Source organism: Orycteropus afer, unplaced genomic scaffold (genome assembly GCF_000298275.1).
Source record: "Orycteropus afer afer isolate SDZICR_OR568_19922 unplaced genomic scaffold, OryAfe1.0 scaffold00008, whole genome shotgun sequence".
Classification (NCBI taxonomy): domain Eukaryota; kingdom Metazoa; phylum Chordata; class Mammalia; order Tubulidentata; family Orycteropodidae; genus Orycteropus; species Orycteropus afer.
The window spans coordinates 25,832,254-25,859,809 of record NW_006921595.1 but is presented as its reverse complement, the minus strand read 5'-3'; the positions used below and the strand labels follow the sequence as shown (position 1 = coordinate 25,859,809).

The 27,556-nt window shown below is 34.7% G+C and overlaps 1 protein-coding gene across 1 annotated transcript in view; it reads right to left on the bottom strand.

Moving 5' to 3' along the window:
* Positions 1–3,391: 3,391 nt before the first annotated feature.
* The window catches only part of ETV1 (ETS variant transcription factor 1), a 106,616-nt gene continuing 82,451 nt past the window's right edge, over positions 3,392–27,556 (bottom strand). The window contains exons 8-11 of the mRNA XM_042781531.1: positions 17,026–17,094; positions 13,698–13,867; positions 8,290–8,391; positions 3,392–3,613 (exon numbers count right to left, since the gene is read on the bottom strand). Coding sequence (XP_042637465.1) covers positions 3,392–3,613; positions 8,290–8,391; positions 13,698–13,867; positions 17,026–17,094 — 563 coding nt within the window. The remainder of the gene's footprint in view (positions 3,614–8,289; positions 8,392–13,697; positions 13,868–17,025; positions 17,095–27,556) is intronic.

The window sequence follows — 27,556 nt, the reverse complement described above, 5'->3', positions numbered from 1 at the left end:
TTTTTGTGCATATGTAAGTCACTTAATATTTTTAGTACACAATGTCTTCATCTGTGTGGTAGGCTGATTATGTCAAAATCTCCCCACTCCCCAACATAAACCAAGATGGCCATGTCCTAATTCCTAGAACCTATGAATGATACTTTACAGGGCAAAAGGGAATTTGCAGAAGTACTTAAGGATCTTGAGGTAGGGAGATTATCCTACTTTGTCCAGGTGGACCCTAAATGTTATCACATGTGTCCTTATAAGTAAAAGGCAGGAGGAAGGGAAGTGTGACAACAGAAGAGAAGGGGATGTGACCGCCACAGCATAGATTAGAAGGATGCAGCCAGAAGCCAAGGAATGCTAGCAATGTCTACAAGTGGAAAAGGCAAGAACTGAATTCTCCCTTGCAGTCTTCAGAAGAAATCAAACCTGTTTACACATCAGTTTTAGCTTCTTAAAACTCTTAAACTTCCCTTGGACTTCTGACCTCCAAAACTATACGAGGATGTGTTTATGTTGTTTTAAGCCACTAGATTGGTGGTAATTTGTTACAGCAGCAACAGGAAACTAATAAAAGTTGTAAAAAGGAGATTAAAAGACTTCTAAGATTTTTCTATTATTTGAGAAAATTGCTCTGCAGTATCAGCACTGTGGATTTTTATCCATTTTTATAGGCATAACTTAAGCAGAATCATTCCTTTTTGGAATAAGTTTGTTGGGTATTAGCCTGTCATCACCAGCAGGCAGCAAATACTGGTACAAACATTTTAGTTTCTTTTATCAAAGTTGAAGGAAGATATTATATTATTGATTTCTACGTTTGACTAGCCAATTCAATTAGAAATTCAAAACACAAAGATTTTGCAGAAATCAGCTGCCAAATTTATTAATCTACTTGAAACTAAAGCATAACCAAAGAAAAAGTAGAAAACAGAATCTGAAACAAAGTAAAACAAAATGAAACAAAAAACTTTAGAAACATTTTCCAAGAATTTCCGGGAGTTTATAAGGTATTGGAAAAATACTTAATATTGGCCAATTGCTACTTAGTTCAGTGAGTCACTACCTTAAACAGCAAAATATATAATATGTTTTTAAATATTATATTATTAATAACAGTTCTTCCTTTGATTCTTTAACATAATTCATGGACCAGTTGCTTCCCACTGGGAGACTGGAATTAAACATTTAAAAAAAAAAAGGAAGATTCCCCAATATAATTTTCATTTTAGACCCTGTTTTAATGACCACTTAAATTTTGTTCCTTCAACTTATCCAAATATCTCTATTTCTAATAAAACATTAGCTGAATATTTTAAAATCTGTTTTTAAGTGCTGTAATGGCCACATGAACTAGTGAAAGCGTAAACAAAAGTCCTGATTCTTAAGGCATAGTTACTATTATTAGCCCACAACGAGCCTGATGACATATGATATACAGTAGAACACTGAATCACATATGTTAAATACATATGTTGAAAATATAACAGGTTTAAGAGGATTAAATGTGAATAGAATGGTTGTGGTATGGGGGTGTTGCCAATAACTGGGATTAGAAAATTAAGTTGTGGTATTGGAAAACAGGTATATGAGGGGTCATCTTTAAACAATCTTTCCCATGCTTTTAGTGAAATGCTCTTACAGATTTATTTTGGTTTTGTGGTTAGAATTTTTTTTTTAACATTTTGTTATAGAATCTGAAATAAAAAAATTATTCCTCTGTAATACCCATAGACTAAACAAAATTCATGTTTCCGTCTTGAATCTTTTAACAGGCTATTTATCAATATAATTTCCTTAATGTTTTTCCAAAGTGAATGGAACCACATGCTCTGCTTTCAATATTTTCTCCAAAAGCAATTCAAAAACAAAACAAAAAACTTTGAAACTTTAAATCTTTAAATCTTCTTTCATACAATCCAATCACATTTACATGAATGTCAAAAACAAGATGATGGGTAGTATCAGTGCCAGCACTATGTCATACAGCAACGTCATCATATTCTTTGACAGTTTGTAAATAATTATCCATTTCACCAAAAGTTACAAAAGTTTCCAGTTTCCCTTAGCAAGCTGAAGCTTACTCTTCATTTGTCAGTGTGCATAAAAGCTGCTTATAGCATAGCATGGCATAAGCTATTTTGTAAGCAATAAATGGTTCGAGTCATCTATTTTGTCCTGAAATGCTATCTGTAGTTAACTGCATTGTTTATAAATGGTCATAGTAAATTCAGCATGAAAGAGAATATTACAGAAAAGACAGCAGCAGAAGCATTAGCATTATCTAATATTTATATATGTTATCAACATAACACAGCAGTAAAAGGTCTAAATGCATTATCAATGGGTACCATGTCTAAAAATTACTATAGTACCTATTTAGTGTATTGGATATTTTTCTTCAGGAGTGCTTGCTGTATCTACAACAGCATAATATGTGATTTAGTACAGTTAATTCTTACTGATTAAATAATGTATTTACGTACTGAAGGAAGTAAAAGGAGACAGGTCTTTTTTTTTTTTTTTTTTGCTTCATTGTAATCCCAGATTTTACATTTAAATGAGACCCCAAAGGACCATGACATGTCATTATTTAACTGAAATAGGCTTCACACTATTTAAAAGACAGTATGATTTGTATTTAAATGGCAAGGTGGCACCAGATACATGTAATGTTACTGGCCTGGGACTCAGTTTGGAGCCAGAGTCCAAAATTGTGCCCCTCATTTGCATTCCCGGTGATTACCAAACTTCAGAGAGAATTACCCATTGTATGGTTTTCCTCTGAGTGTCATCTATAAAGCAAAAGAAAACAAAACAGAAAAACGGCAAATGCAATCTCTAAATACCTTTTTACAAGAGGTGCAAAAACAGTCATTTTTAACAATTGAACTGTCATTTACAGTAGATGTTTCTCTTGTACACCTGCAATAATGGGAGGGGGGATGTCCACGGCATATCACTCGGTAAATAGTCTCCAAGTGGATATTTACACAATGTGAATTAACTATACCATAGATATCCAGAGAAAATGAACATTATCTTATGTTGTTATGAAATCAAACAGACATGATATATCTTCATTATACTTAAAACCTGTAGTATACCCCATCCCAAGCCTAAGTAAAAAGTAATCCCCAAACTCCCACCCATTAACCCATTATCTTCCTGTTACATAGAATAAATGTTTAGATTATTCCCACCCACCCTCAAATAAAGTGCGCAGTCCATGGCAGACCATAGAATAATGCAACAGGAAAAGCCCCCTTTTTTGTATTAATATTTAAAAATAAAATACAAACAACAAAAAAAATAAAACAGAGATTGAAGAGAATTCAGCGATTCTCTGCATCTTGCAAAGAGAGGAAAAGCGCAAGGACGCCCTGCTCGACTGTCACATGTGTTAATACACATAGCCTTCATTGTAGGGATGGGGATTGCAGCAGCCACCTTCTGGCATGTAGGCCATGCTCTCATCAAAGTGGGACAGAGGCACCGTGTCCTCTTCATTGATGTGACGCTCCATGTCTGTCTTGAGCAGAGGGCGCTGGTTATCTGGAAAGGCCATGGAGAAAAGGGCTTCTGGATCACACACAAATTTGTAGACATATCTCTCTCCAGCCACCTGATGATAACATGGAAGAGATAAAAATTCATCCTCACCATCCCAAGATGGTGAAGGACAGGGAAGGAAAAAAACAAAAACATGGTTAATACACCAGAGAGGTTGGGTGACACAAGGAAAAAGAAAAGCAATAAATTTTTAACCAAACCAAACTGACTGCCATCGAGTTGATTCTGACACAGAGTGACCCCCATCAGGTTTCCTAGGCTGGTGGGTTTGAACCCTCAACCTTCTGGTTAGCAGTCAAATGCCTTAGGCACTGGGCCACCAGAGCTCCTTAAATTATTAACAGATATAAATAAAAGCGAAAAAAAAAAAGCCTCGTTATGTAAAATGAACTGCTGCTCAATAGAGGAAAATGCAAAAAGAACAGTACAAAGAAATATTATTTTATATTGACCTTGGACAATAATTTCATTCATTCCAGATACAGCTAAAAAGCTCAGCAGTTGGTTTTAATATAAAAGGAAACTGTATACATTGTTATTTAAGGAAAAAATCAATAATTTAATGCAGGCATCTCACTTTGAAATGTTTTCTTTTCTATTCTTAAACTGAAGTGTACATTTAAGGTTGTAGTGTTTCTTGCTTAGTACTACATTCTGAAATTACAGGAAAAAGTAAGCTTCCAAACTCTAAAAGAAAAGTGTAGTTTATTCCAAATAAGACTAGCCTGGTGATTCACAGGGTGAGCTGGTGGGTGTTTTTGTTGTTTTGTGCTGTGTGTGTTCAGTTAAAAAAAAAAATAAAAAAGATACATAGCCTTATTTAAATGAAAGATGAATCAAGAGGGTAGCATTATCCTGCGTACATCACTTTTAAAAATGAAGGCAAGATGCATTAGACAGAAGTTAAGGATGTATGTAAAGTGTCAAATTGAAGCAAGAGGTGTAAGAAAGTGAAAGGAATTTAAAATATACAATGCATCAGGAGGAAATGAGAAAAAGAAATGTGACAACTGCCTGAAGTAAAGGAGAAGTAGCATAATTTGTAAGGAATGACATAACCCAAACTTAAATTTTGAAGAGTAATGACTCTCTACGAAAGTTTAAACAGAGTGAGACAAACATGTGCAGGGTTAGTAGACAATCTGGGGTTCTCAAACACCCAGAGGTTGGGGTGGACAAATACAGTTCTTTGTATTAACTTGACAGTAACTTTTTTTGTGTGTAGAGATCAGTAATTGCTTGTTATGAGCCGTTGAGTCTGACCCGACTCATAGTGACCCCTCCTTGGGTTTCTGAGGCAGTATCACTACGAAAGTAGATTGCCCCATCTTCCTTCTGAGGAGTGGCTGGTGGGTTTGAACAGCCGGCCTTCTGGTTAGCAGTCAAGTGCTTTAGGCACTATGCTACCAGAGCTCCTATCAGTAATTGCAGAACAGTGAAAATTACTCTACACCTCTCTGTCTCTGTGCATCAAAAAGGCATGCAGTTGATTTGTTTGATGTCAGGGGCAAATCACGTTCACCGCTTATAAACAATCCGTACATGTTTGGAAAAAAGAACAACAACCAAAGAATACTGCTGCTCTGAAGATTCAGATTTACATGGTATTTTTGATCTGGATTTAATTAAGAGGAATCATTGTAGAGACACCAAAAACTCTGAATATTCCTAGGTTAGAAAACAATTAACACTTAGTTTTCATGAACTTAGACTTATTTTTTAAACCACCTCTTAGTTCCTTTCTTTGTAATTTGGAAACACTGTTGTCAGATTCATAGGGAAGTTTGCAGTGCAATGCATGGCAAACAGAGGAGTATGACACAGCTTTATTTAATTTAGTCCTTTATACAAAAGAAATTAAGTTCTTAAAGGTGAAATGACCATGAAAGTAAAATTAGGCAATACTGAAAACAAAGCTGAGACAACATCCAAGTTTCTCTTTCTTCTCCTTTGTTGAAAGCATTTTGAGAAAAAAATAAAATAAATGGCCCTCATACCACTGAGGATTTTATAACCTGCTTTGTTTCATTTGGAGCTGTGGAGAAAGAGGCATGTACTTTAGGCTACTAAAGTTTTTGTCCGACCTATACCTATTGGCTATAAATAGAAATGCTCTGATAAATGAACAACTTTTCATTGTGGTAATTTGAAATGTATAACATGAAATCAAGATTATGAAAGTTTTAAAAGAGCATTGGTGGTGTAGTGGTCAGTGTTGCTGACCACAAGATTAAGGGGCGCAAACCCATCAGCTGCTCAGTGGAGAAAGAAAGATGCGCAGTCTGCTTCTGTAAAGATTTGTTGTGTTGTTATTTGCCATCGAGTCGGCCCGACTCATAGCGACCCCTCCTTTACCTTTGGAAATCCTGTGGGGCAACTCTACTCCTTCCTATAGGGTTTCTATGAGTTGGAATTGACTCGATGCCAACAAGTTTGGGTTTGATTTTGGTTTATATTAGCTAATAATTTGGCACAAATAGTTTCTATGGCAGTTACAGCCTAATAAGGAAAAACTAGAGCAGCAACAACACTTTAATTTGCATTTTAGTACCTATGCCATTTTTGAGACATTAATAAGATAAAATGATTATTTAATAGCATTTTGGGAGCTCTGGTGGTGTAGTGCCTAAGGCATCTAACTGCTAACCAGAAGGCTGGCAGTTCAAACCCACCAGCCACTTCTCTAAAGGAAGATGGGGCAATCTACTTCTGTAGTGATACTGCCTCAGAAACCCAAGGAGAGGTCGCCGTTATGAGTCAAAATTGACTGGACAGCATATTACAGCAACAACAATAGCATTTTACATAATTAATGTCTCAGAAAGACATGGAAGTGACACTGGTAATAAGCATACGCTTCAGTACATTTGGACACTTTTAAAATGAACATGATAACTTGGATATACTCTGTCAAGTCCCACGTCTAAAAGCTGAGGTGTAATTAGAGATCTTATAATAATAAGATTTTTCCCCCTTTTTATGTATGTATATATTTATAACTTTTTATTGTGATTTAAGTGACTATAGAACAATTTTTTTTCCCCACTGAACAATTCACACACATTTTGTTTTGTGATATTGATTGCAATTTCCAAAATGTAACATCATCTACCCTATTCCCTACCTGTGTTTCCAGTTTCCATTCATCCTTCTTTCCTACTCCTTCCTGCTTTGAGCTTTATCCCTGGACAAATGCCGCCCTTTTGATCTCATAAAGTTGACTGTGCTAAGGAGTGCGTATCTCTCTGGTGTTATTGTTCACCTGGCTATTGTTTGGCTGAAAGTTGAGCCATTGGAGTGAGTTTAGTTCCAGGCTTGAAGGGTGTTTAAGGGCCATAGTCTTGAGGGTTCCACCAGACTTAACAGACCAGTAAGCCTGGTCTTTTTATTTTAAAATAATTCTTATCAATTAGTGAATGGAACTTTAACCTGCAGCTCTACTATTCAAACTTCATTCATTGTACTTTCATACATGTTTTGAAAATACCATACATATGAAAGCAGTGGTTTGCATGGAGATTTAATTTTGTTCTCTAGGAAACAGGGTATGAGATGCATTAAGAACCCCCATTTACTGAAGACTTTTGTTGTGCCAGGTACAAAGCAAAGCATATCAAGTACACTATTTCAATTAATAGTCACAACAACTTTATAAGGTAAAAAATATCACCATTTAGCAGTAGAAAAGTATGTTTAGAAGAGTGATCAAGTGAAAAGCTAGCATTCAAGACTAAATCAAGATGGCATTATCATTTAATACTAGGAAACAATGCACAAGATAATTATTGAAAAACTATTATGATAACCCAGGTGATACTCTCCTGAATTAGGAAGTTGCTGGTGAAAATAGAAGGAATGGGATGTATTTGAAAGAATGTGGGTATAGTGAGATGAGAGAAAGGGAGGAATTAAAAATGACCTCAGGGTTGAGATGAAGAAGATAGGAGGAGACGGTAGTAGAGAGTTAAACATTTTGAAGCTGAGATTCGGGGAAGAAGAAGGAAACATCTGGCATAACAAATTCCAAAGCACTGATACCCAAGGTCTAGGAAACTTAAAGGTGTTGTCTCCCTCTGTTCTATTATACTTCATGGAGAAACCAGTATAGTTTCTGGTAGCATAACCAAGGTAACATAAAAATTTTAAAAACTGCTACATTGTAATGCATAACTATACTTATATCTACCAAAATCAACCAAAGATGCATAATAAAACCATAATGTTCACAATTAGTAAATAATAAACTTGGTTCTTACTCAAGGAAATCAGATTTGACTATATAAGCAAGGCTAAGAAATTTAGTAACATATATATATATATATATATATATATATAGATCAGAAAAAAAATTAGTAGATAATTGGCTTTTTGGAATCTATAAACAAAAGTGTTTCAATATAGAATTGTGGAGAATGTAATAGAATGTTTATTATTATTTCTGGAGTGATATAGATGAAACTTTAGTACTGAAACAACCTTTTTACTATATGCAGAAAAGTAGGGATTCAGAAGCCTATTATTTTGCATATATTATTATTATACATTTATCTACCATGGCCATGTATTCATAAATAGAAAAGCTTGTGAAACCAAAACCAAGAGGTAAGCATTTGCTAAAATGAGTGAAAACCTTGCTTCAGCAATGCAATGCTATGTGACTTTTAAAGTATGACATGCAGATTAATGTGCAACATTTCAATGAAATTCAATGCTGTATTAGCTCCTCACCTTTTGCATGATTCCCTTCTCATAATAATAGCGGAGTGAACGGCTAAGTTTATCATAGTTCATAGCTGGCCTATTTTTCTGAATGCCCCATCGCCGGGCCACCTGTCAGCAAAACAGAAGTATATTGTAACATTAGGTGTTAGATTATAAACATAGTTCATCAAATTAATTAATTACTTCTAAACAGTCTGAAACATATCCATTTAAAAACACAAGAAAAGAAGCAAATGCTATCATGATCTGAATTTCTTTTGCCTTGGTTTGCTTTTTAAAATCAGGGATGCAGTGATCACTCTGAAATATCACAATAGAATTCTTTGTCTAGTATTGTTTTGGACACAAAATTAAATGGAAATAAGAGAATGTGTTTACAACAGGAATGAACAGTCTGTGATTCATCAGGATTAGGAAAGTTTTCTGTTCTGATTGAGATACAGTGTCTGTTTTCTTCTTCCCAGTTTTCCATGTGAAACTATAGATCAAGTGCAGCTTAGTGATTCTGTTTGTAAAGATGTTTTAGTGAGGTTATGATAAACCAAAGAGAAAGAGATCGTGTTCAACACTATATAAAATGGTGAACAAGTGACACATTGTGGGTAGCAGAGGAAACAGTATACAAATTAATAAACTGAACTGCAAATAATTTTTATTGCCTGAAGCAGCATCAGAATAAAACTGTAGCCAGTACTAAATTGGGGAATTAGGCATTCATTTAGAGAATGGTAATTAGATAGTAAAAATAAGAAGGAAGTGGAAAAGGTCACCATGTATATGAGTCTACAAACAAAAACTATAAAGTAGAATGCCCACTTTGTTTAGTGAACAAATTCAGAGCTTTTATTATACGGCTTTAGAGCAGCAATTTTTCTGGAAGAAAAAGTTCTTCAACAGAGCATTAAGAAAACTGACCTAATTTCATACATCCATTTCTAAAATAAAAATACCTCAGGTTATCTCTACCTCACCATCACCATGAACTACCTGATCCGTTACACAGAACAATGTAGTCTGCATTTGCTATCCTAGTGAGAGTCACATTCTCATTAATTTCCATTTTGTATTAATCTAAGCAAAAACTACAACTACCATGCAAATCTGGGCAGTCTCCAGAGAGCATTATCTAATAGGGTTAGTGTGTTCATTCATTTCCACAAAATTTCTAGTTGTTATGTTAAAAACACAGAAAGAGAATGCATTTCAGAGAGATCATTCTCTCTCTTCACTGCATTAATCATAATCAGTTTCCAAGTTTTTTTGTACCTTTTAAAAATACTCTTCCTTATTATTTTTCTCTCACTAATTTGTATTCCCTGAATGAAGATACAATGTAATTTATTAATATGCATCAGTGTACTTTTGAGTAGTGAGATGTGATGTTAACAGGAACAAGGTTATATACCCAAGCAGACAGTCAAAGTGGCAGGTACATCCTAATTTTCAAAAGACAAACCACATTTTAATGTAAATGTTCTGAGCAATAGTGAAATAGGAGGGTGACAAAAAGACATGAAAGCAATATTTTTTAAGTAAAATGTCTTTACAAATCTAACAGTGGACACCAGTGAATCTTTAATAGACACAGCATCTGAGCAGCATGTGAACCTGGAGGGGATGTTAAAATAAATTATTAAAACCTCCTTAAATTAAACAATTTCTGAATATTTATTCATTTACAAATGATTCTTTTCTAGAAGCTCACTAGGATGCATCTAGAAAATATAAGACTTGCAAGGAACTTGAAGGCAACATTATGGAAGTCTCTAGGGAGGGAAAGAAGATCTTTTTTATTAATACCATGAATAGTTTGACTCTGATGAACCTCTTAATTCTTGGCACTGTGGATATAAATAGTCATTTTATAATGATGAAACTATTCTTGGGGTTGTTTCAGTGTCTGCATAAAGTTGGGGGCAAAAGGATCTACTATCATAATGCTTACTAGATGTAGACAAGAGTGAACCTTAAAATAAACAAATGAGATCAGTAATTCCCAGGTTAGGCAGATCACAAATTAACTAGGAAAGTCCATTCAGCCCTCTCATATGACCTGGCAATCACCACTATACCCAACAGCACTAAAAGCAAAGAGAATTCTCAACACAGAATAGGAAAGATGGTAACATTTCCAGTGACTTCCTAACAATACTCCTTTCAAATGAAAACAGGCTATTAGTCATAAGATTGAAAGATAATGGCACTGTGTCATTCATCTATATTAGCAAATGAATAGGAACACATACTGGGTCAAGGATCATTCAACTTATTTTTAAAAATTCCTACTGAACATGCAACAGTGAACCTTGAAACCACCATTTAAGATCTCTTGGAGAGCTTCTTGGAAACTCTTCCAGCTTAACAAGCTCCTATCTGCTATACTGACTCCTATCCACTTCTGTAAAGATTATGGCCTTGGAAACCCCATGGGGCAACTCTACTTTATCCTATAGGGTCACTATGAGTCAGAATCGACTTGATGGCAGTAGGTTTTGGTTATAGAACCATTACTATGTTGATAACTGTTCCCTAGAACAATACCCTAATATCTATGATTAATTCCAAAGTAATATGCCCTTATCTCTAATGTCCTCCCCCCAAAAAGGGAGATATTAAAGATTATGTGTCTGCTAGAGGAATCCAAACACCCCAGGCAGTCTCAGAGTCTCATTCAATATTCTAAACTCTAAGAAGTGGTTCAAAGAAAGGGAACCAATGAGTAATTCCAACAGAAGGATGGCATCAGAGGCATCTTTCATGGATTGTGCTGACAAAGAACATCTGAAAAACTGTTCTGTAGTAGAAGAGAGAGAGACTGTGGGCCACATAAAAAACAAACTCACGGCCATTGAGTCAGATCAGACTCATAGCGACCTCACCTTGGGTTTCTGAGACAGTACAGACTAAAGAAATTTCACAAAAACTTTCTAAGAAAGAAATGCAAACAAAATAGCAGTCATTGCCTGATGAAAAAAATTGCAACAGTGAGCAATGCAGTGATGAGAAATGGGATATTTCAGTTTGAATAGAGGCATTAGGAGGCATTTAGTGCTTATTGCATAATTCCCATTGAGTTAGTTACTATTTGGAAATGGCCTACTGACTCTGAATTACCAGGCCCTTTTTTACTTTATGAGTCGGCTATAGAAAAGTTGTCTAAATGCCAATTTGTTGTATGGAACAGATGTAACTGTATTTTTTCCCTGCATTTGCAAATCACAGAAATTCGGAATTGGAAGAGACTTAATGGTCATCTGGTCAAGTCACTTATTCTACTTATTCGCATTTTATTAATATAAAAGTAAACAGGAGCTATATAAAGAACTATAAATAAACACTTGCAGAAAAATCTGCTCTTCTGAGTGGATCACAAATTATTGACATAATTCATAAATTCCTCTAACTGTACATAAATAGGGCAATTTTAAAAAATGTTTTTGCTCCATTTATTTTCATTACAGGTGGAAGAAAATAACTGTTTAACAGATAGAAATTCCTATTGAATTGGTTCTAGCATGAACCAATTCTTGTTGTGATTATTACCTTTCATGAAGTGAAGAGCATACATTCCCATCACATTAAGGGCTTTCAAATTACTTTTATGTTAAGTGTTTGCAGTCTCATTTGTTAATGCTTCACATTTTTGCAGTTCTTTCCCTTACATCATTTAAGTATATCTACATAAAAACTAATTTCCTTTGACAGCCAAATTAAGCTTTAGACACACTACAAAATTCAAGCACAGAAACATTTAGCCCACACTAGGTAACAGATCCCTTCAAATTCTGATATTGAGCCATGTGTATGTGTGTATTTAGTGAGGGGCTAGGGGATGTTGCAAAGCTAAGCCTCTAGTGCTACCAGAGTATTGATAAACCCGGAGGAGATACTAATTGGGCTAATCAGCTCCTCTTATTTCATACTTCCCTTAATACATACTCACTCAAAGAAACTCTCTGCCACTGAGTGGATTCTATATTGGGTTTCCAAGGCTGTAAATCTTTACAGAAGCAGACCAACCCATTGCTCTGCTGTGGAGCTGCTTGTTGGTTCGAACCACCAACCTTTTTGTTAGCAGCCAAATGCCTTAACCACTACAGCACCAGAGCCCTTTAATACATACTAGCATCAAATTATTCCTTAAATCTTACTAAGTAATGAAGCCTTAACTTCCAAACACCAAATCAGGGCATATAACTGATATACGGTTGAACACATTGTTTAATAAAAGAGAAAATCCATGACGTATGACCCAGTAGCCTAGGCTGTATTTGTCCAATCTATATGTGGCTAATCATTCTGAGATCAAAAACAGCTGGATAACTTACTGCATTTTTTTACCTTAAGAGATATTTAGATCTTATAGCCAATATGGTTTAATGACAGGCATGTTAGTTAAATATCTTCCATTGCTTTCTAGGTTAATGTTATAGTGAAGTTAATTTTAACAATAGTGTAGAAGGTATATTTAATAGGACACAAAAGATTATAAGTAACAAAGACTGTCACTTTCTAAGTAAATCTAAGATGCTATACTATAGGTTACTGGATTATGCTACAGTAACAACAGCAGCCTTAAGACTAAAGCTAATCCTGGAAGAGAAATTGAGGTAAGAAATTCTTCATGGAACTACTCTATTTGTGTGTGTGTGTGTTCCATCTGTCCATATTATCTCTATTTATCAGGAGTCCTCTCATTTAGATATTGTCTCATGTACTATGGCAACACTGTAAACTTCATACCTACCTTCCAACAGAGTGTACTCAGCCCAGCTGACTTGAAACAGATGTCACTAACAATCAAAGGGAAACAATATTTCTACCAGTCTTGTGGCCTCTAAGAGACACTTAAGGACTGAGAATTTTCCATTATACTTCTTGCATGTCATTGTTACCCACAGCTGTTCCTCTCCCACCTCCTTTTGCACATGACTTTTGGTGCCTAAATGTTCCTCTCCAGTCCTCTTGATAAAATCCAGATTGTCCAAATGGCTGCTCATTCACAAAAACAATTCTTCCATTCCTGAAACTAGCTGAACTTTAGCAGACTTTCCCCCCATTGCCCAAACCCCATAAAGCATGTAGCCCTCCTTTCCCAACTTGGATGGTTCACTGGAGTCTTCTCAAGGGAAGCCCAACATTCTTGAATAAACACTTTATGTTAATGATGCCCTGGCTGATTTTCCCCCCATATCAATTTTGCAGCATATTATTCAGCTGGACCAAGCAGACAACACTTGATCATTTGTGATTTTAAATGTAGATATGTTTGAGTTTTATTTATTTTTTTATCAGCAAGTTTCCTTAACGTTTATAAAGAAAAATAAATACATTTTAGCCATAGTAATCAAATATATCAGTTCCTTTATTTTATAACCTATCTGATTTTCCTAATTAGAATTTATTAAACCAACCTCTTCAGGCTCAATCAGTTTAAATTCCATGCCTCGACCAGTCCAGGCAATGAAGTGGGAATTTGAAGGATCATCCAGAAGGGCTACCAAAAACTGCCAGAGCTGAAGTGATCCCCGTCGCTGGTATGTGGGTCCTTCCCGATACATTCCTGGCTCTTGTTTGATGTCCCCTAAATTAAAATTTTTGAAGTTTCTATTAGTAACAAAATCATCCATTTACATAAAATTTACATTAACTCAATCACTAAAATGTTAAACCACAACCATTTTAAGGGTTTCTGTTATCATTAGATATTTAAAATAGTTAAAAGTTTGAAGGTAAACCAAACATCTGTATAAACTTACAGACAAGTATATGTAATATATACAAGTTTATGGAAGTATCTGCAAGTATAGAATAAATACATAGGTGTCATTTACTTATAAAATCTTGTATAATTTTTTTCCATTGATTTTTTAAAAATTCATGGTATCTAATTGTGCTTTTAAAATTTTATGGTTAGTGCTTTCTCATCATTGTAAGCAACACTGAAGAGGGGATAGTCAATTTTAAGCTCTGGACATTTTATTTGTACAAATTAAATTACGCAAACTAGAATTTGTAAACTGTTCATTGACTTGCACATTACACACGATTGAAAATTTTAATGCAAATACTTCAAGGTAAATTTAATAGCATCTAAAACTGAGTTAAATGTCCTGCTCTTCATGTAAATTAGGAAAATCTCTGGGGTAGTTGTACAGAGCACAGTTCTACTGCGACACTCATGTGATCACAATGAATCAGAATTAACTTGATGGAGAAAAAAACACAACAAACCACTGTTGTGGATTTTTTTGGAGGCAGGACTTACCATCTTACACCTTTCCATAATAGGGCTATCACTTTCTCTCAGCTGGCAGCAAATGAAAATTCTGTTTTGTTTTCATTTTTCTCTTATATTTTATTGAATTCAACTTGGTGTTATTTTTCTTAAAAGTTCAATCTAAAAATCTATATTTTTCAGTAAGAAAGATTTGCATAACATTTAATTCAGTATTTCAATTATTTTGGTTTTACCAAAACATGCTCAGTTCCATGGCTACCTCTATCTCTCGCCAATCATCTCAAAAATATGGGGAACTTGATATACTGAAGGAGCTCTGGTAGCCTAGTGCCTAAGGCATCTGACTGCTAACCAGAAGGCTGGTGGTTCAAACCCACCAGCCACTCCTGGGAAGGAAGATTGGGTGATCTACTTCTGTAGTGGTACTGCCTCAAAAACCCAAGGAGGGGTCGCTGTGAGTCAGATCCGACTCCATGGCAGTGAGTTTGGTTTGGTTTTGATACACTGAGGATTGACTTGTAGGGCCCTACAAATATATCTTTGTTGATGCACAAACTTCTCTTTTCTACTGAAGAAACAATTTAGACAGCATACTTTCAAGAAAATCTGTATATACTAAGTGTGAATTATAAAATGGACTAAAATCATATGCTTTTAAAAACTTTCTTTTGATCAGTAAAGAGAATTACATCTCTTAAAATATTACAAAAAAGAATAAGTCTTTAAAACCCTAAACAAAAATAGAGAAGTATTCAATCAATAGCAGCTAAAAATCATTACATAGTTTTAGTCTCTTCATATTGATTTCAATTTTTTATTTATCACTGATTTTCCTTCAGAGATTCACTTTTTCTTTCTTTCTTTTTTTTTTTAAATGGGCATAACTGAGCAATTATATAAGTAATGTGAAACACTGTGGAATTTTATAGTCTCTATATTGGTTTTGCCTATAAATTTGACTAATCATACTGGCCATGCACAATGAAAAGCTAACGCCCTCACTTGTCTTTTTTCTTGTTCTTTATTCCTTAGAAAGTGTGAGACATGTACTATCTTCCAAAAAATGTTTTCTTCCTACAAAATGGAAGACTATTTAAAAGCAAAATGACTAAGTAATCAAGACAGCTTCCCTATACATTAGGTAGCGTTGACCATTTAGATTTCAACCTTATCCTGTCTATTGTTTGAAGGTGTTCCTTTTACTTACATGCCCTTTCTAATTTCCAAGATTCCTTAACATATGAAAGCTTACTAATAAAAGAAACTGATGAAGGTCATTCCAAGAGGTAGAGAGCCTTTAAGCTTTGCCTCAAGAGAAAAGGCTGTATTTTAAGAATTGTGATGCTCTGCTAATGGTGTTAAATAGCACAGTTCACACCTCTGAAACCCGAAGCTTAAAACTAGCGTCTATTGTAGCACAAGGCTGAAAAAGTGACCGCTGTTGGGTTTTTAACCCTGCAACCTAGAATACAGTTAGGAATTTCAAGGGAGGCAAAAGAAGCAGATCTTCCGGAGACTTACCATCTCTTCTGAGAAGTGTGAGAACAGCAGAATCCTTGGGAACATAGGGTAGTTTTCAAGCAACTAATTAGGGATTAAAAAGCAGTCCATGCAAGTGCTTTGCTGTTTAAATAATGGCAATTAAAACTTCTGAGAGCTCCCAAGTCATTATAGCCATGATCCCCAAAGTTTGTGCAATCAGCTAATCAGAGGGCCCCTGCTCGTTTCCTGTTAAACAATCAAAACAGGAAATACAGAGACCACTCTGAGGAACCACTAAATCAATTAACTATTCACTTTGTACCCCAGCTTCCTCATAGATGCAGACATCTTCCACTCTTGCCAGGAAAAGAAGGTTCTACCTAACTTGAGACCCCTTTCTAACATCTGGGACCTTTTCATTGTCACAGTAAGCAGTACTAAAAGGTAATGCTTTCCTTAATCCCCTTTTAAGCAATTACAAAGTAATGTTACATTAGCAATGTACATCTTCCCAGAAAGGGAGGAATAAAAGAGGGACTGAAAAACAATAACTAAATGGGCAGCTATGTTGTTCTTGTGTTCTGTAATACATCTTTTTGTGAACAATAAAAGCGAGAAGCCTGCATTAGTCATCAGTGCATCCACAGTAGCATGCTTTCTTCTCTGCTTTGTTAATTACAGGATCAGTTTTCAATAAATCTCGAATAACATGATGTGCTCATCAGGGCAATGGAAAGCCTGCTTTCATTCTACAGAAACCTCAGCAAGAAGGATGCTGTTTGGAAATGTATCTCCAAGAATGGATCTTGTACAAGGCAAAGGAAAAAAAAAAGCTTCTTAATGGGCAGAGGAAAAAGAGAATTTGTAAGAGGTAAAGGTTAGCTAAAAATGAGTGCATGCTAAATGATGTGAGTAGAAGCTTTTAAGTAGAAATGTCACCTGTTTTCAGGACAGGCACAAGTGGTCTCTCCATTCCCTTTTACAAAAAAGCAAAACGTGAAGCACAATGCAAAACCTACCGTCAAATTTCTCTGGGACAACGCAGGTGTCATCATAAAATTGCCTGGGGCCCTTTTCAAACATACAACCTGTAAGGAGAAAATGGGACACATTTATTCATGATCCAAATGAAGCTCCCAAACAATTTAAAATAGAACCTTAGCACAAAAATAGTGGCAGAAAATGACTACCAACTTCTTAGCTCAGTGACCCTGGACATGTTATTTCACCTCTCTGTGTCTCAGTTTAATCATCTATAAAATGGAGAAGATCATAATAGTATCAACCTCATAGATCTTCTGTGAGAATAAATGCAAGTTTAAGATGGTGCCCAACGTACAGTGATATATGACCTATCTATTCACAGTTATGTTATTAACCCTAACACAGAGCTCATTTAAACTCTGGTAAACCTAGGATTCAAAGTATAACATCTCCATTTCTAGTTTCTTCCAAATTTATTTTTCAAGAAGAAGATAAGGAAATCAATGTGAATTATAGAGATTAACCTTTCATTATTACCCTGATGACCTGAAACTCATTTGTCTTACACCCTCATTTCCTTATAGAAATATTTACCCAGGCAAATGCTCTCGTGTTTTCATCTTCAGAAGCCAAGATGATAGTGCAAATAAAAAATATTTTTAAAAAACTTTCCTTTTTCCTTTGACATAATTAGCTCCACAGAAAAATACAAAATTTAAGAGTTTTTCACAATCATTTTTTCATCCAATTTCCTTGATTTAGGACCTTAATCTAATTGCTATTATCTTTCATCAACAGGAAGCAATTTCATATAGCTAAGTCAGTTTTATTTCTCAAATGTATTGGTCTCTATGATGGGTATACATTTATTAACAACAGCAAAAACAATGAATGCAATGCATTTGTATAGACTTTTACTTTCAAGTATTTGGGTTTACCATCTCATTATTCAAACTGAACTAAATCCATTGCCATGGAGTCAGTGTTGCTGTGTTGACTCACAGCAATCCTATAGGACAGAGTAGAACTGTCCTATAGGATTTTCAAGACTGAAATCTTTACAGAAGCAGACTGCCACATCTTTCTCCCGTGGAGTGGTTGGTGAGTTTGAACCACTGACCTTCTGGTTAGTAGCTGAGGGCTTAACCTCTTTGCCACCAAAGCTCCTTTATCTCATTGTACTATCCTTTAAATATAGGGATTTATTTTTATTAACATCATTTATACAAAATATTCAAAATTAACTTAGGAGGATTCATCAAATTCAGTCTTACTCAAAAGATGTAGTGTTTAGGTCAAGAACTGTGCATATATTTCCAGAAATCCTTTAATGGGGATTCTACACAGATGAAATCATTCTCATCCATTCCTTTATAGGTATCAAATTCCATTAAAGAAAAGCTTTCCCTCCTTGGTTACCACAAACACATCCACAATAAAAACTCCTTCTCTAGGCCTCTTATATGAAATTCCAGTCCTAAGAATTACTTATACAAAAATGTAAAATCCAGGATCTTTAAAGATGAGCTCACTTATTCATTTTTACTCTGTTTTAATTCAAAACTGTGACTTAGGTCTGTAGGATAAACTGATTATTCCTTGAAAATACATTTCAGTAGAGTACAGAAAGGTGGAGTAATCTATAAAGCGTATGTTCTACTTTAAAAGGATGTGGTTATTGGCAAGAAAGAACACAGAAATACACTTTTCAGCTGTTTATGAGAGTATGACTCATGTTAACAACCAAATACAAGGTATCATGACATGAAAAATCTTCCTTTTACTTTAAAAAGATAAAGTTTTAAAATAATGGTTTGGGGAACATAATGATTTTTCCCATAGATTATTAGGATTAATTAAGTGACCTCATTCTTGTGGTATTGATTATTTTGAAAGGTATTTACAAGGAATTTAAATCATAGAAAACTTAACTTCTGTTCTGCTAGGATGAGCCAGAAAACCTTCTTGCCGCATATAAATGGAGTGGCAGCTAGGCACTTCTGAAAAAGGAAACAACATTGGTCAAAGAGGAATATGGAGCTGAAAATGTGCTGTTATCACAGATAGGAACATAACAGAAACTGACACAAGTCCCCAAGAGGCAGACCTGTCAACACATAGTTAACATTTCAAGCATGGCCCACACAATAAATGAAAGAAAGTATACCAGGGTGAACGCAGATTCTCTTGAATAGGTACATGAATTCAAAGTTTTATCCAAGTCAACCTTGCTAAAGGTCAGCTCTAATGGCAACCTCACATGAGTGTGATTGTGCCTATCATGATTTGTTATTGTGCTTCGCGATAATTGCAGAACAAATGTGTATATCCTATGGCATTCTATCTAAAAAGAAATAATCAACTAAAGATTCATTCACAGTTTATTTCATGAATGGAAGGCAGAGATTGCTATAAAAAGTAAAGAAAAATATAGCTAAATCTCTTAAAATTGCTCCAGCCTCCTTTAGGTAACTGCTTTTTTTTTTAGCCCCTACCCTTACTCCCACACATACACCCCAGATAAAAGCATGACAGGCTTTTTGTTTTGTGAAGCATACAGATCATATTCAAAACCAATATGTTACAAAATGGAAATCCAACAATTTCACACACTCTCTTATCACCTTATGAGTAAAACCTTGCGTATGTGACCCAGTTAGCCCATCACTGAGAAAATAAATTCAATTAGTGGTTAAACTTGAGTCACAGTGATGGCTGTGCATTTAATGCAGATAAGTGTTACTAATAACTTAGATATGGGAAAGAAGAAAAATAAAATTGATTAAAAGACAAAATGTGAAAATTCAAGTCCTTGATTTACTTCTCATTAAGCTGCATCACTTTGGGAAAGCATTTTGTGCTTATGTTTCTATGAAATAAAGGGTTTGGGTTGGATGTTCTTCAAAGACTACTACAGTCCCCAGATTCCTTGATTGTGAATACAAAGGTCCACTCATGCAATCAGAAGGGTGTTCATGGTGAAGACAATTAGCTTAAACTTCAGGGCCCTCCAGTTGCATGGGTCCCTTCTGAGGCCTGTATCTAATTTTATATTTGCGTGTTCATCTTCTTTTTAAGATGATTCCCTAAATTTTATAAATTTCAGGATGCACATAAATGCCCAATCCTGCATATAACATACACAGGTTGTATCTGAATTTGTAAATATATGTTAGTCAATTCTACATGTAAATGTATTACTAATGTTTTTAAACATCATATATAAAAATAAATTTATGAAATGCCTATGACAAATATGTTATTTAATACAAAAGCATGCCCTCCTTTTTATCTCTTTCAATTGACCTCTGAACAAAAAAGAAATTTAAATAAATTTCTTTATCTGTAAATTTCTTGCTGTGATAGACAATTAGCATTGTTTATTCAGCACAGATAAACTTTTTGATTGTTCTAGAATTTTCCCTTTTAAAAGTCTGGATTTTCTTTTTTTCCTAATTCATCTGGTGATGAATGTCAACCAAAACAGGAATCATTTAACAGAACTTACAATGTACACATACAGCAGAATGAAGAATTTCCTAACTTTCATTTGTCATTTAAACCTACTTTGCCACTTTGATTTTTTCAGTTCTCACAATTATCAAAGTGAAACCTTCACCGAAAAGAAATTTTATCTTGTGTGGCTTTATTTAAAAAAAAAAAAAAATCTTAACAACAAATCATGATATCAACAACATTTAAAAGTATGTTGGAATCACTAGTTTAGTAGTTGAAAATACTGTTAAGTTCCCTTACCAAACATTTTATTATCCCATGCCCTCCCTAAATAGAGGGTTGTGTAGTATATGATTCCAATACTACAAAAGGTACAGTGAAACTATTTTGTGATATTGACATTATAACAGGGTTGTGATGTAGCTGATTTTTGGTTACCTAATAGCTAGCAATTCACTTAATCAGAACTTTTTGGCCACTGGTACTTGAAGCTCTTTTTTAATGCTATTTTGATTTATTGCCAGGCATAAGGTCTGTTAAAGCAGCTGGGCTTGGAAGGGACAGTGTTAATGACTCTGCCACCAGGTCAGCAGCTGCTTGGAGGCAAGCATTTTGTTGTACCAGTGTTGACACCTTGCCACAAAATACTTTTACTGACTGCTACACAGCTGGAGTGCGGCTGGAAAAACAGCTGGCTGGCTCTGGAGGCAGCTAGAGGAAAACACACATGCTAAACTCTATTATATAAAAGTGTGACTAAATGTAAGTCTTTCCTCCCCAGGGGCTGAAGAATGGGGAGAAGGAGGGAAAGAGGGAATGCAAACATTTCTGAGAAACCCACTATCCACAATTAAAGAAACACTATCTAAAAATTTTCTAACAAATATAAAAAACAAGCAAAATCTCAGAAAACTAGACATTTGACATGAAAGATTGATCCTTTTGATTGATGATTCCACCAATATTCGTGATCTACTGAGATGGCTGATTTGTTATTTATTGCTGTATTTTATAATATTCTTCAGTCTATTAATCTATAATGTTTAAAATATTCAGATTTAAAACTCATCATAAGTTAATGCCGTATACTGAGAATGAAAAGCAGAATTTCCATTAGGTTTCCAAAGGCCTAACTTGTCATCTAAGTTCTAAAAAAATTACTTAATGGCAAGTTAGGGAAAAAAAAAAAAAAAAGACATATGAGAATATAATTGTGTTCTTGGCAATTTCTAATACTTTTTATTATACCCTAGAGTAAATAAAACTAACATCTAGCTCTTGAAATTGAGACACATTGGCTAGCATTGTCTAAATTCAGTCTGTCTTTAAGATTGGCTTTCTTTATATGGTCCATAGAAGCCTGAAAAAATATGGCTAAGGGGAGTTTATTCCCATAAAGTAACTAAAGTCATGTTATTCTAAAGTGATATCAGTTAATTTATGATGATCAGAGTGGGTCAGACTCTAATCAAATTGTAGAAACATTTCCAAAGTGATTATTCAATCAAATGACTAACATGGTTAATTAGGAGTCATAAACATTGCTCTGAAGTTCATCAAAGTAATGACTTGCCCAGAAAAATTACTGCTAATTAAATTGCCTGCTGCTTTCATTTCTACCTTATCTAATAACAAATCCAACCAATGAAGTTTGGCATTACATTTTAACTTTTGTTAAATATTCCACTAAGATCCAAACTGGCTAAGAGGAGATTTCAAAGGCAAACATTTTGTGGATGAGAATGGGAACATTGCATATGATTAATTTCTGTTTTTCATAGAATAAAACAATAATAGCAGGAGGTCAACTTGCACAAATGTTAAGGTTACAGTACATTTACACTGCCTTACTATGAGGCCATAGATTATCATTTTAGCATCATTAGTATAGCACACTGGTTACAAACATGCACCTTGTCATCTAATAGACCTGGTTTGCGATCTCAGTTCTGATACTGCCTGGGAGTATGACATTGGGTTACTTAACAGCTCTAACTCCCAACCTTCTCATCTGTAAAATGGGAATAATAATATTAATATCCTTAACAGGGTTGTTGGAAGCATTCTTATGGGGTAAACATGTGAAAAGGAAACTGGTGGTGTAGTGGTTAAGCATTGGGCTGCTAAGATTAGCAGTCCCAGCTTCTCTGTTAGAGAAAGATACTGCTTTTGTAAAGATGACAGCTTTGGACACCCTATGGGGCAGTTCTCTTCTGTCCTATAGGGTCAATACAAAGGCAACAGGAAATTTTCTTTATTGGTTACCAGGGGTGGGAGGGGACACTGAAAAAAAAAAAAAAAAAGCATTGACCCATATCACTTTAGTTTTGTGTATTTCACTGTACATAAATTATATTTCAATAAAATGCATTTTTTTAAAAATGGCAACAGGTTTAATGTGAAAGATTTCATACAATATCTACATACAGTAAGATTTCAATTTATGATACTTATTACTAAGAACATAATCAATTTTTAAATGAATCTCATAAGTCTTTAAGAGTAAGTATACCACAGTACTTAAGATGATGATTAATTATGTCAATAAGTAAGTTAGTTTTGTTGTTTTTAGGTCACAAATCCATTGGCATGGCTGGTCTGTTGTTTATTGGTTTACTTACTCTTTACTGTTCTTCATAAATCTATTAATTAATGTATACTATTTAAAATATCCAAAAAACCAAACTCACTGCTGTTGAGTCATTTCTGACTCATAGCAGCCCCTCCTTGGGATTCCAAGGCAGTATATCTATGGAAGTAGTTTGCCCATTCTTCCTTGTGAGGAGTGGCTGGTGGGTTTGAACCGCCAGACTTTCTGATTAGCAGTCAAATGCCTTATGCACTATGCCATATACTTACTCAAAATTCCTAATAAACTAATGACTTACAATAAAGTTTAAGACAGATTCTTCATTTGATTTTCAAAATATTTGGTAATATCTTTTTTTCAGTATTAAGATACTTTCTACAGTATCGCAGCCTGATATTTACTTTTAAAAGTATAAAATTCAATCTTTAAATTGAATCATGTACATTTAATTTAGAGCAAAGGATTTTTACTTAGCTTGAAACTTGTGTATTAAAGATCTCTATAGCATGACATTAGTATTGGGCTAAATCATCTTGGAGAAACTAGACGGCCTGAAATTGTCACAAATGAGTTCATGGTGATAAAAGCTGATCTAATATGCTGCAAGAATTCAAAGCAGCAAAGGTCATTTCAATGTACTGGTTAACGGAGAGAAAGTTTAAAAAAAGACAAACACTTCAAACTTTTAAGTAGCCTTCACCTTTTGTTACATTACTAACATTTCAAATTAAGATACACAAGCAAGATAACAATTTAAAAAAAAAAGTTAATTTGTCTGTCTTGACTTGTATTTTAAAGCTGTGTTGGGAAATGTTACACAGGTTTCAGAAACTTTACCGAAGTATTGACCACAAAGTGCAGTTCTGAATTTGCACATATACTACTGCTAGACAATACTTTCATTTGCATATTTGCTGCTTAGTGGAACACACTGAAAATCCTCCTGCAGGGCATGGTTTGCCTAGAGTTACTAGGACATACATGGGCTAAAGCAGAGGGAAAATATTTGTCACAGCTGTCTGAGACATTGCTACAAAGATTGTTGAAATTGCTTGGTTAGCAAATAGCTAGTGTGCAAATCTGGTATTATTCTCTATTGTAAACTCTGAACAAGAGAAAATACATATCATTTGATGCTTCTGGTTAAATTCTTATAGCAATGATATAAACAATGTGGTAACTTAATTAAGCATCCATACCTCTAAGAACTATGAAAAATCTCAGCAAAATAGGAGTAAGTTCAATGTTGTACTTTAATGTGCTTTTGCTTTCATATGAGTGTGCACTGCAAAGATGGATTGACTATTCACTTGACTATCTTTGGGAGAAAATCAAGTCCATATAATCTTTTATACTGTTTATTGATGATGACAGAAAATTTAAATACAGAAAATTAAATATCAGGAGCCAAACTGTATGGGTAAACAGACATCTGAAATTATCAGGAAAATTCTAAATTTGTGTGTGTGTGTATGTCTGTTTCAATGTATACCTAGGAGTTCCAACAATTTTTTCAAAAATATGTATCTGATGTGTAAAGAAATACTGAATTGTATAAATTAAAAACTAATGGCACTAATATTATTCAAGGAAGAGCATTTTTCAGACTTTGCTAAGATTTTATCTCTCCTAAATTTCAACATTTTATTGTTTCCTTTGTTTCTTCACATTTCCTGGCAATCTCAAAGTTTTTATGGAAAATTCAAAAGTTTTCTAGACTGTATCAACACATAAGCCTCATAAAGATGTGTTGAAATGCAAACATACGTGCTAGTGTAGTATCTTCTTACTGTGCCTTACTTTTTTAATTATTGTTTTTTATTCTGCTTTTTCATTTGTCACATGACTAGACCTGATTTATAAAAAAGTACTGTATTTTTACAAACAACTTTCTTTGAAAAGATGCTAATGGGAGGGAATTTTTCACACCCATCTGATCACTGTATACACAACAAATGTAAAAGTAATCAACTCTAAAAATAAGGCCCAGCATTAATATGTCTGAATTCACATAAGAAAGCATGTGTGATGCCAGAAAGCTCAAGTTTTATGAGAGGTAGTTGTTGCCAGTCACAAAGGCATTATGTGAATGTAACATCTTAGTTACTCAACAGAGATTTCTGTGAGGGAGGCAAAAAGTTGTAGTTGACTGACATCTTAAGGAGGGATGAATTTAGTCTTTACTTCATTCATATTTAGATAGAATCTTTGACTTTAAGGTTTTCAGTAACACCCAGATTTAAATAATATAATACCTACAGAGAGATTTCTTCTACTACAGCTCAGATGCACCAAATCTACTGTTAATAGTCTTTAAGAACAGAGAGAGAAAAGAACTATGTTTATTTTATCTTTATGTGACTTGCATAGTGTTGTTGTATGGAGTATACTCATTAAAGTTTTGATGAATAAACTGTTAAATGTGTAACCATTTAAGAGCACACTGAAAATCTTTAAGCCCCTCAAAATTCTGTAGCGATATTCCAAATGTAAAAATATATACTTACATATATACTTCAAAAATAAGTAACATTTATTTTCCCTCTTTTCTCCTCAAGTGTGAAACACATACACCCCCCCCCCACTGTGTAGCTAAACATACATCTTTTAAACTGTCTCATTTCATTTTAAATCTTAGTTCCACATATAAAAAGTTCACCCACTTGCAATAAGCAGTTCTGGTTATTTTCTTTAAAAAGAAACTAAAAACCACAGACTATAAAATCATTCTCCCCATCCACCCCTTCTAACTCACGCTTTTCAAACTAGTACAGCTCACAGGCAGATTGTCCCTCCCTTCCCCCTTTCCTGACTGTAAAATCCAAGTTGGACAAACACTGTGTGGCTGAAATGACATATTTGAATGGAATTCAGACCCACCAGTTCCTGTTTATGTTTCTGATTTGAGAATGTTGTCTTCTCATTCACTATACATTAGGAGCACTGCAAGCCCATAAATAGTGTCAGGTTACATGCAGGCAGGACCAATGAACATTAATCATTACTTCCAGTCAACTGGCAAAAGCAGCAGCTGATGGAACACTGCACCCTTCAGTTCTGTATAAATGGACATTCCAATATGTATGTGTATGTGTGTGTTTCCTTTCAGTCTCCATTTTATGAATGAAACTCCAGACTCTAGAGAGTCCATTCATGTAAGAGAAATGCTTACAGGGCTCTCCCCCTAGGGATCAATCAGTCATGGATAAAACTGATATGATTGGTTTAAGACAGCCTTCAGCCTTCCATTACTGACTTAAAATGCAGTCCCTGTCCATTTGACCTGTGTTAATGCATAAAGAGTAAATCCAGACTATAGTCTCAATTCTCAAATCAAATCACTAGCCAATGCCACTTACTGTAACTGTAGATTTAGAACATATTTAAGTATTTCTTAGAAAAACTGATACAGTGGGCTGGAGCAATGGTTTGAGAGATTTGTTATTTTAACTCAGAAATGAATGAGGAAAACCCATATGAGATATGCTAAGCAATAAAAAGCAAAGTCAAATTGTGAGGCCATTTCATGGACTCTATTATAACAAAATCAATTAGAGAGACATCACTGTCACTTTTCATAATTGAAGTACCTAAATCTAAGAGATTAAGTGATCTACTAGTCCACAAATCACTGGCTGAGTAAAAGAAAACTATCTTTGGATGTTAGAGAACCAGATAGGATGTTAACATTTTCTGAAGGATAAACATCTCATTCCTTTAAATTTCTACCTCATTCTTCACTTGAGTTTCTTTAAGCAATAGTTTTAGGATTTAGTTGGGAAAAAAATGAGCTGTGGTAGTTCAGAAGCAAGTATGGGCATGAGCAAATAAAACGTAACAATGGAATAGGGCCAATGCTCGGCCTTCGGGAGTGTTAAATAGCAGGTACAAAAAGCCAAAGTTCATTGCTACACTGGAAATTACTAAAGATGGTAATGCTTAAAAATATCTAGAGTTTTAGGGAAAAAAAATAAAAACTATTTATGAGCAACTGTGGAAATGATTTGTGAAAAGTCAGCCCTGTACTGAACAGTGTTGAACATACATAATGGGTTTCATCAGCCATCTACAACATGGAGATGAGGACAAACATAATAATTGCCCCCCTTTTGTTTTAAACCCGTAACAATTTAAAACAATATTATAACAATTTAACATTTAACTTTCCATTTCTAATATCTAGCTGATAAAATTAGGGAGAATAAATAAAGTTACCACCATAATTTAGGGTTCAAGATAGAACAACTTGACACGGCCAGGTGGGGAGATGGTAGGAAATCCTAAAACCCATGTGTCTTAGTTATCTGGTGCTACTATATCAGAAATACCACAAGTAGGTGGCTTTAACAAATAGAAATTTAGCATAGTGCCTAAGGCATTTGATTGCTAACCAGAAGGCTGGCGGTTCAAACCCACCAGACACTTCAGGGAAGGAAGGTTGGGCAATCTACTTCCATAGTGATACCACCTCGGAAACCCAAGGAGGGATCACCATGAGTCAGATACGACTTGATAACAGT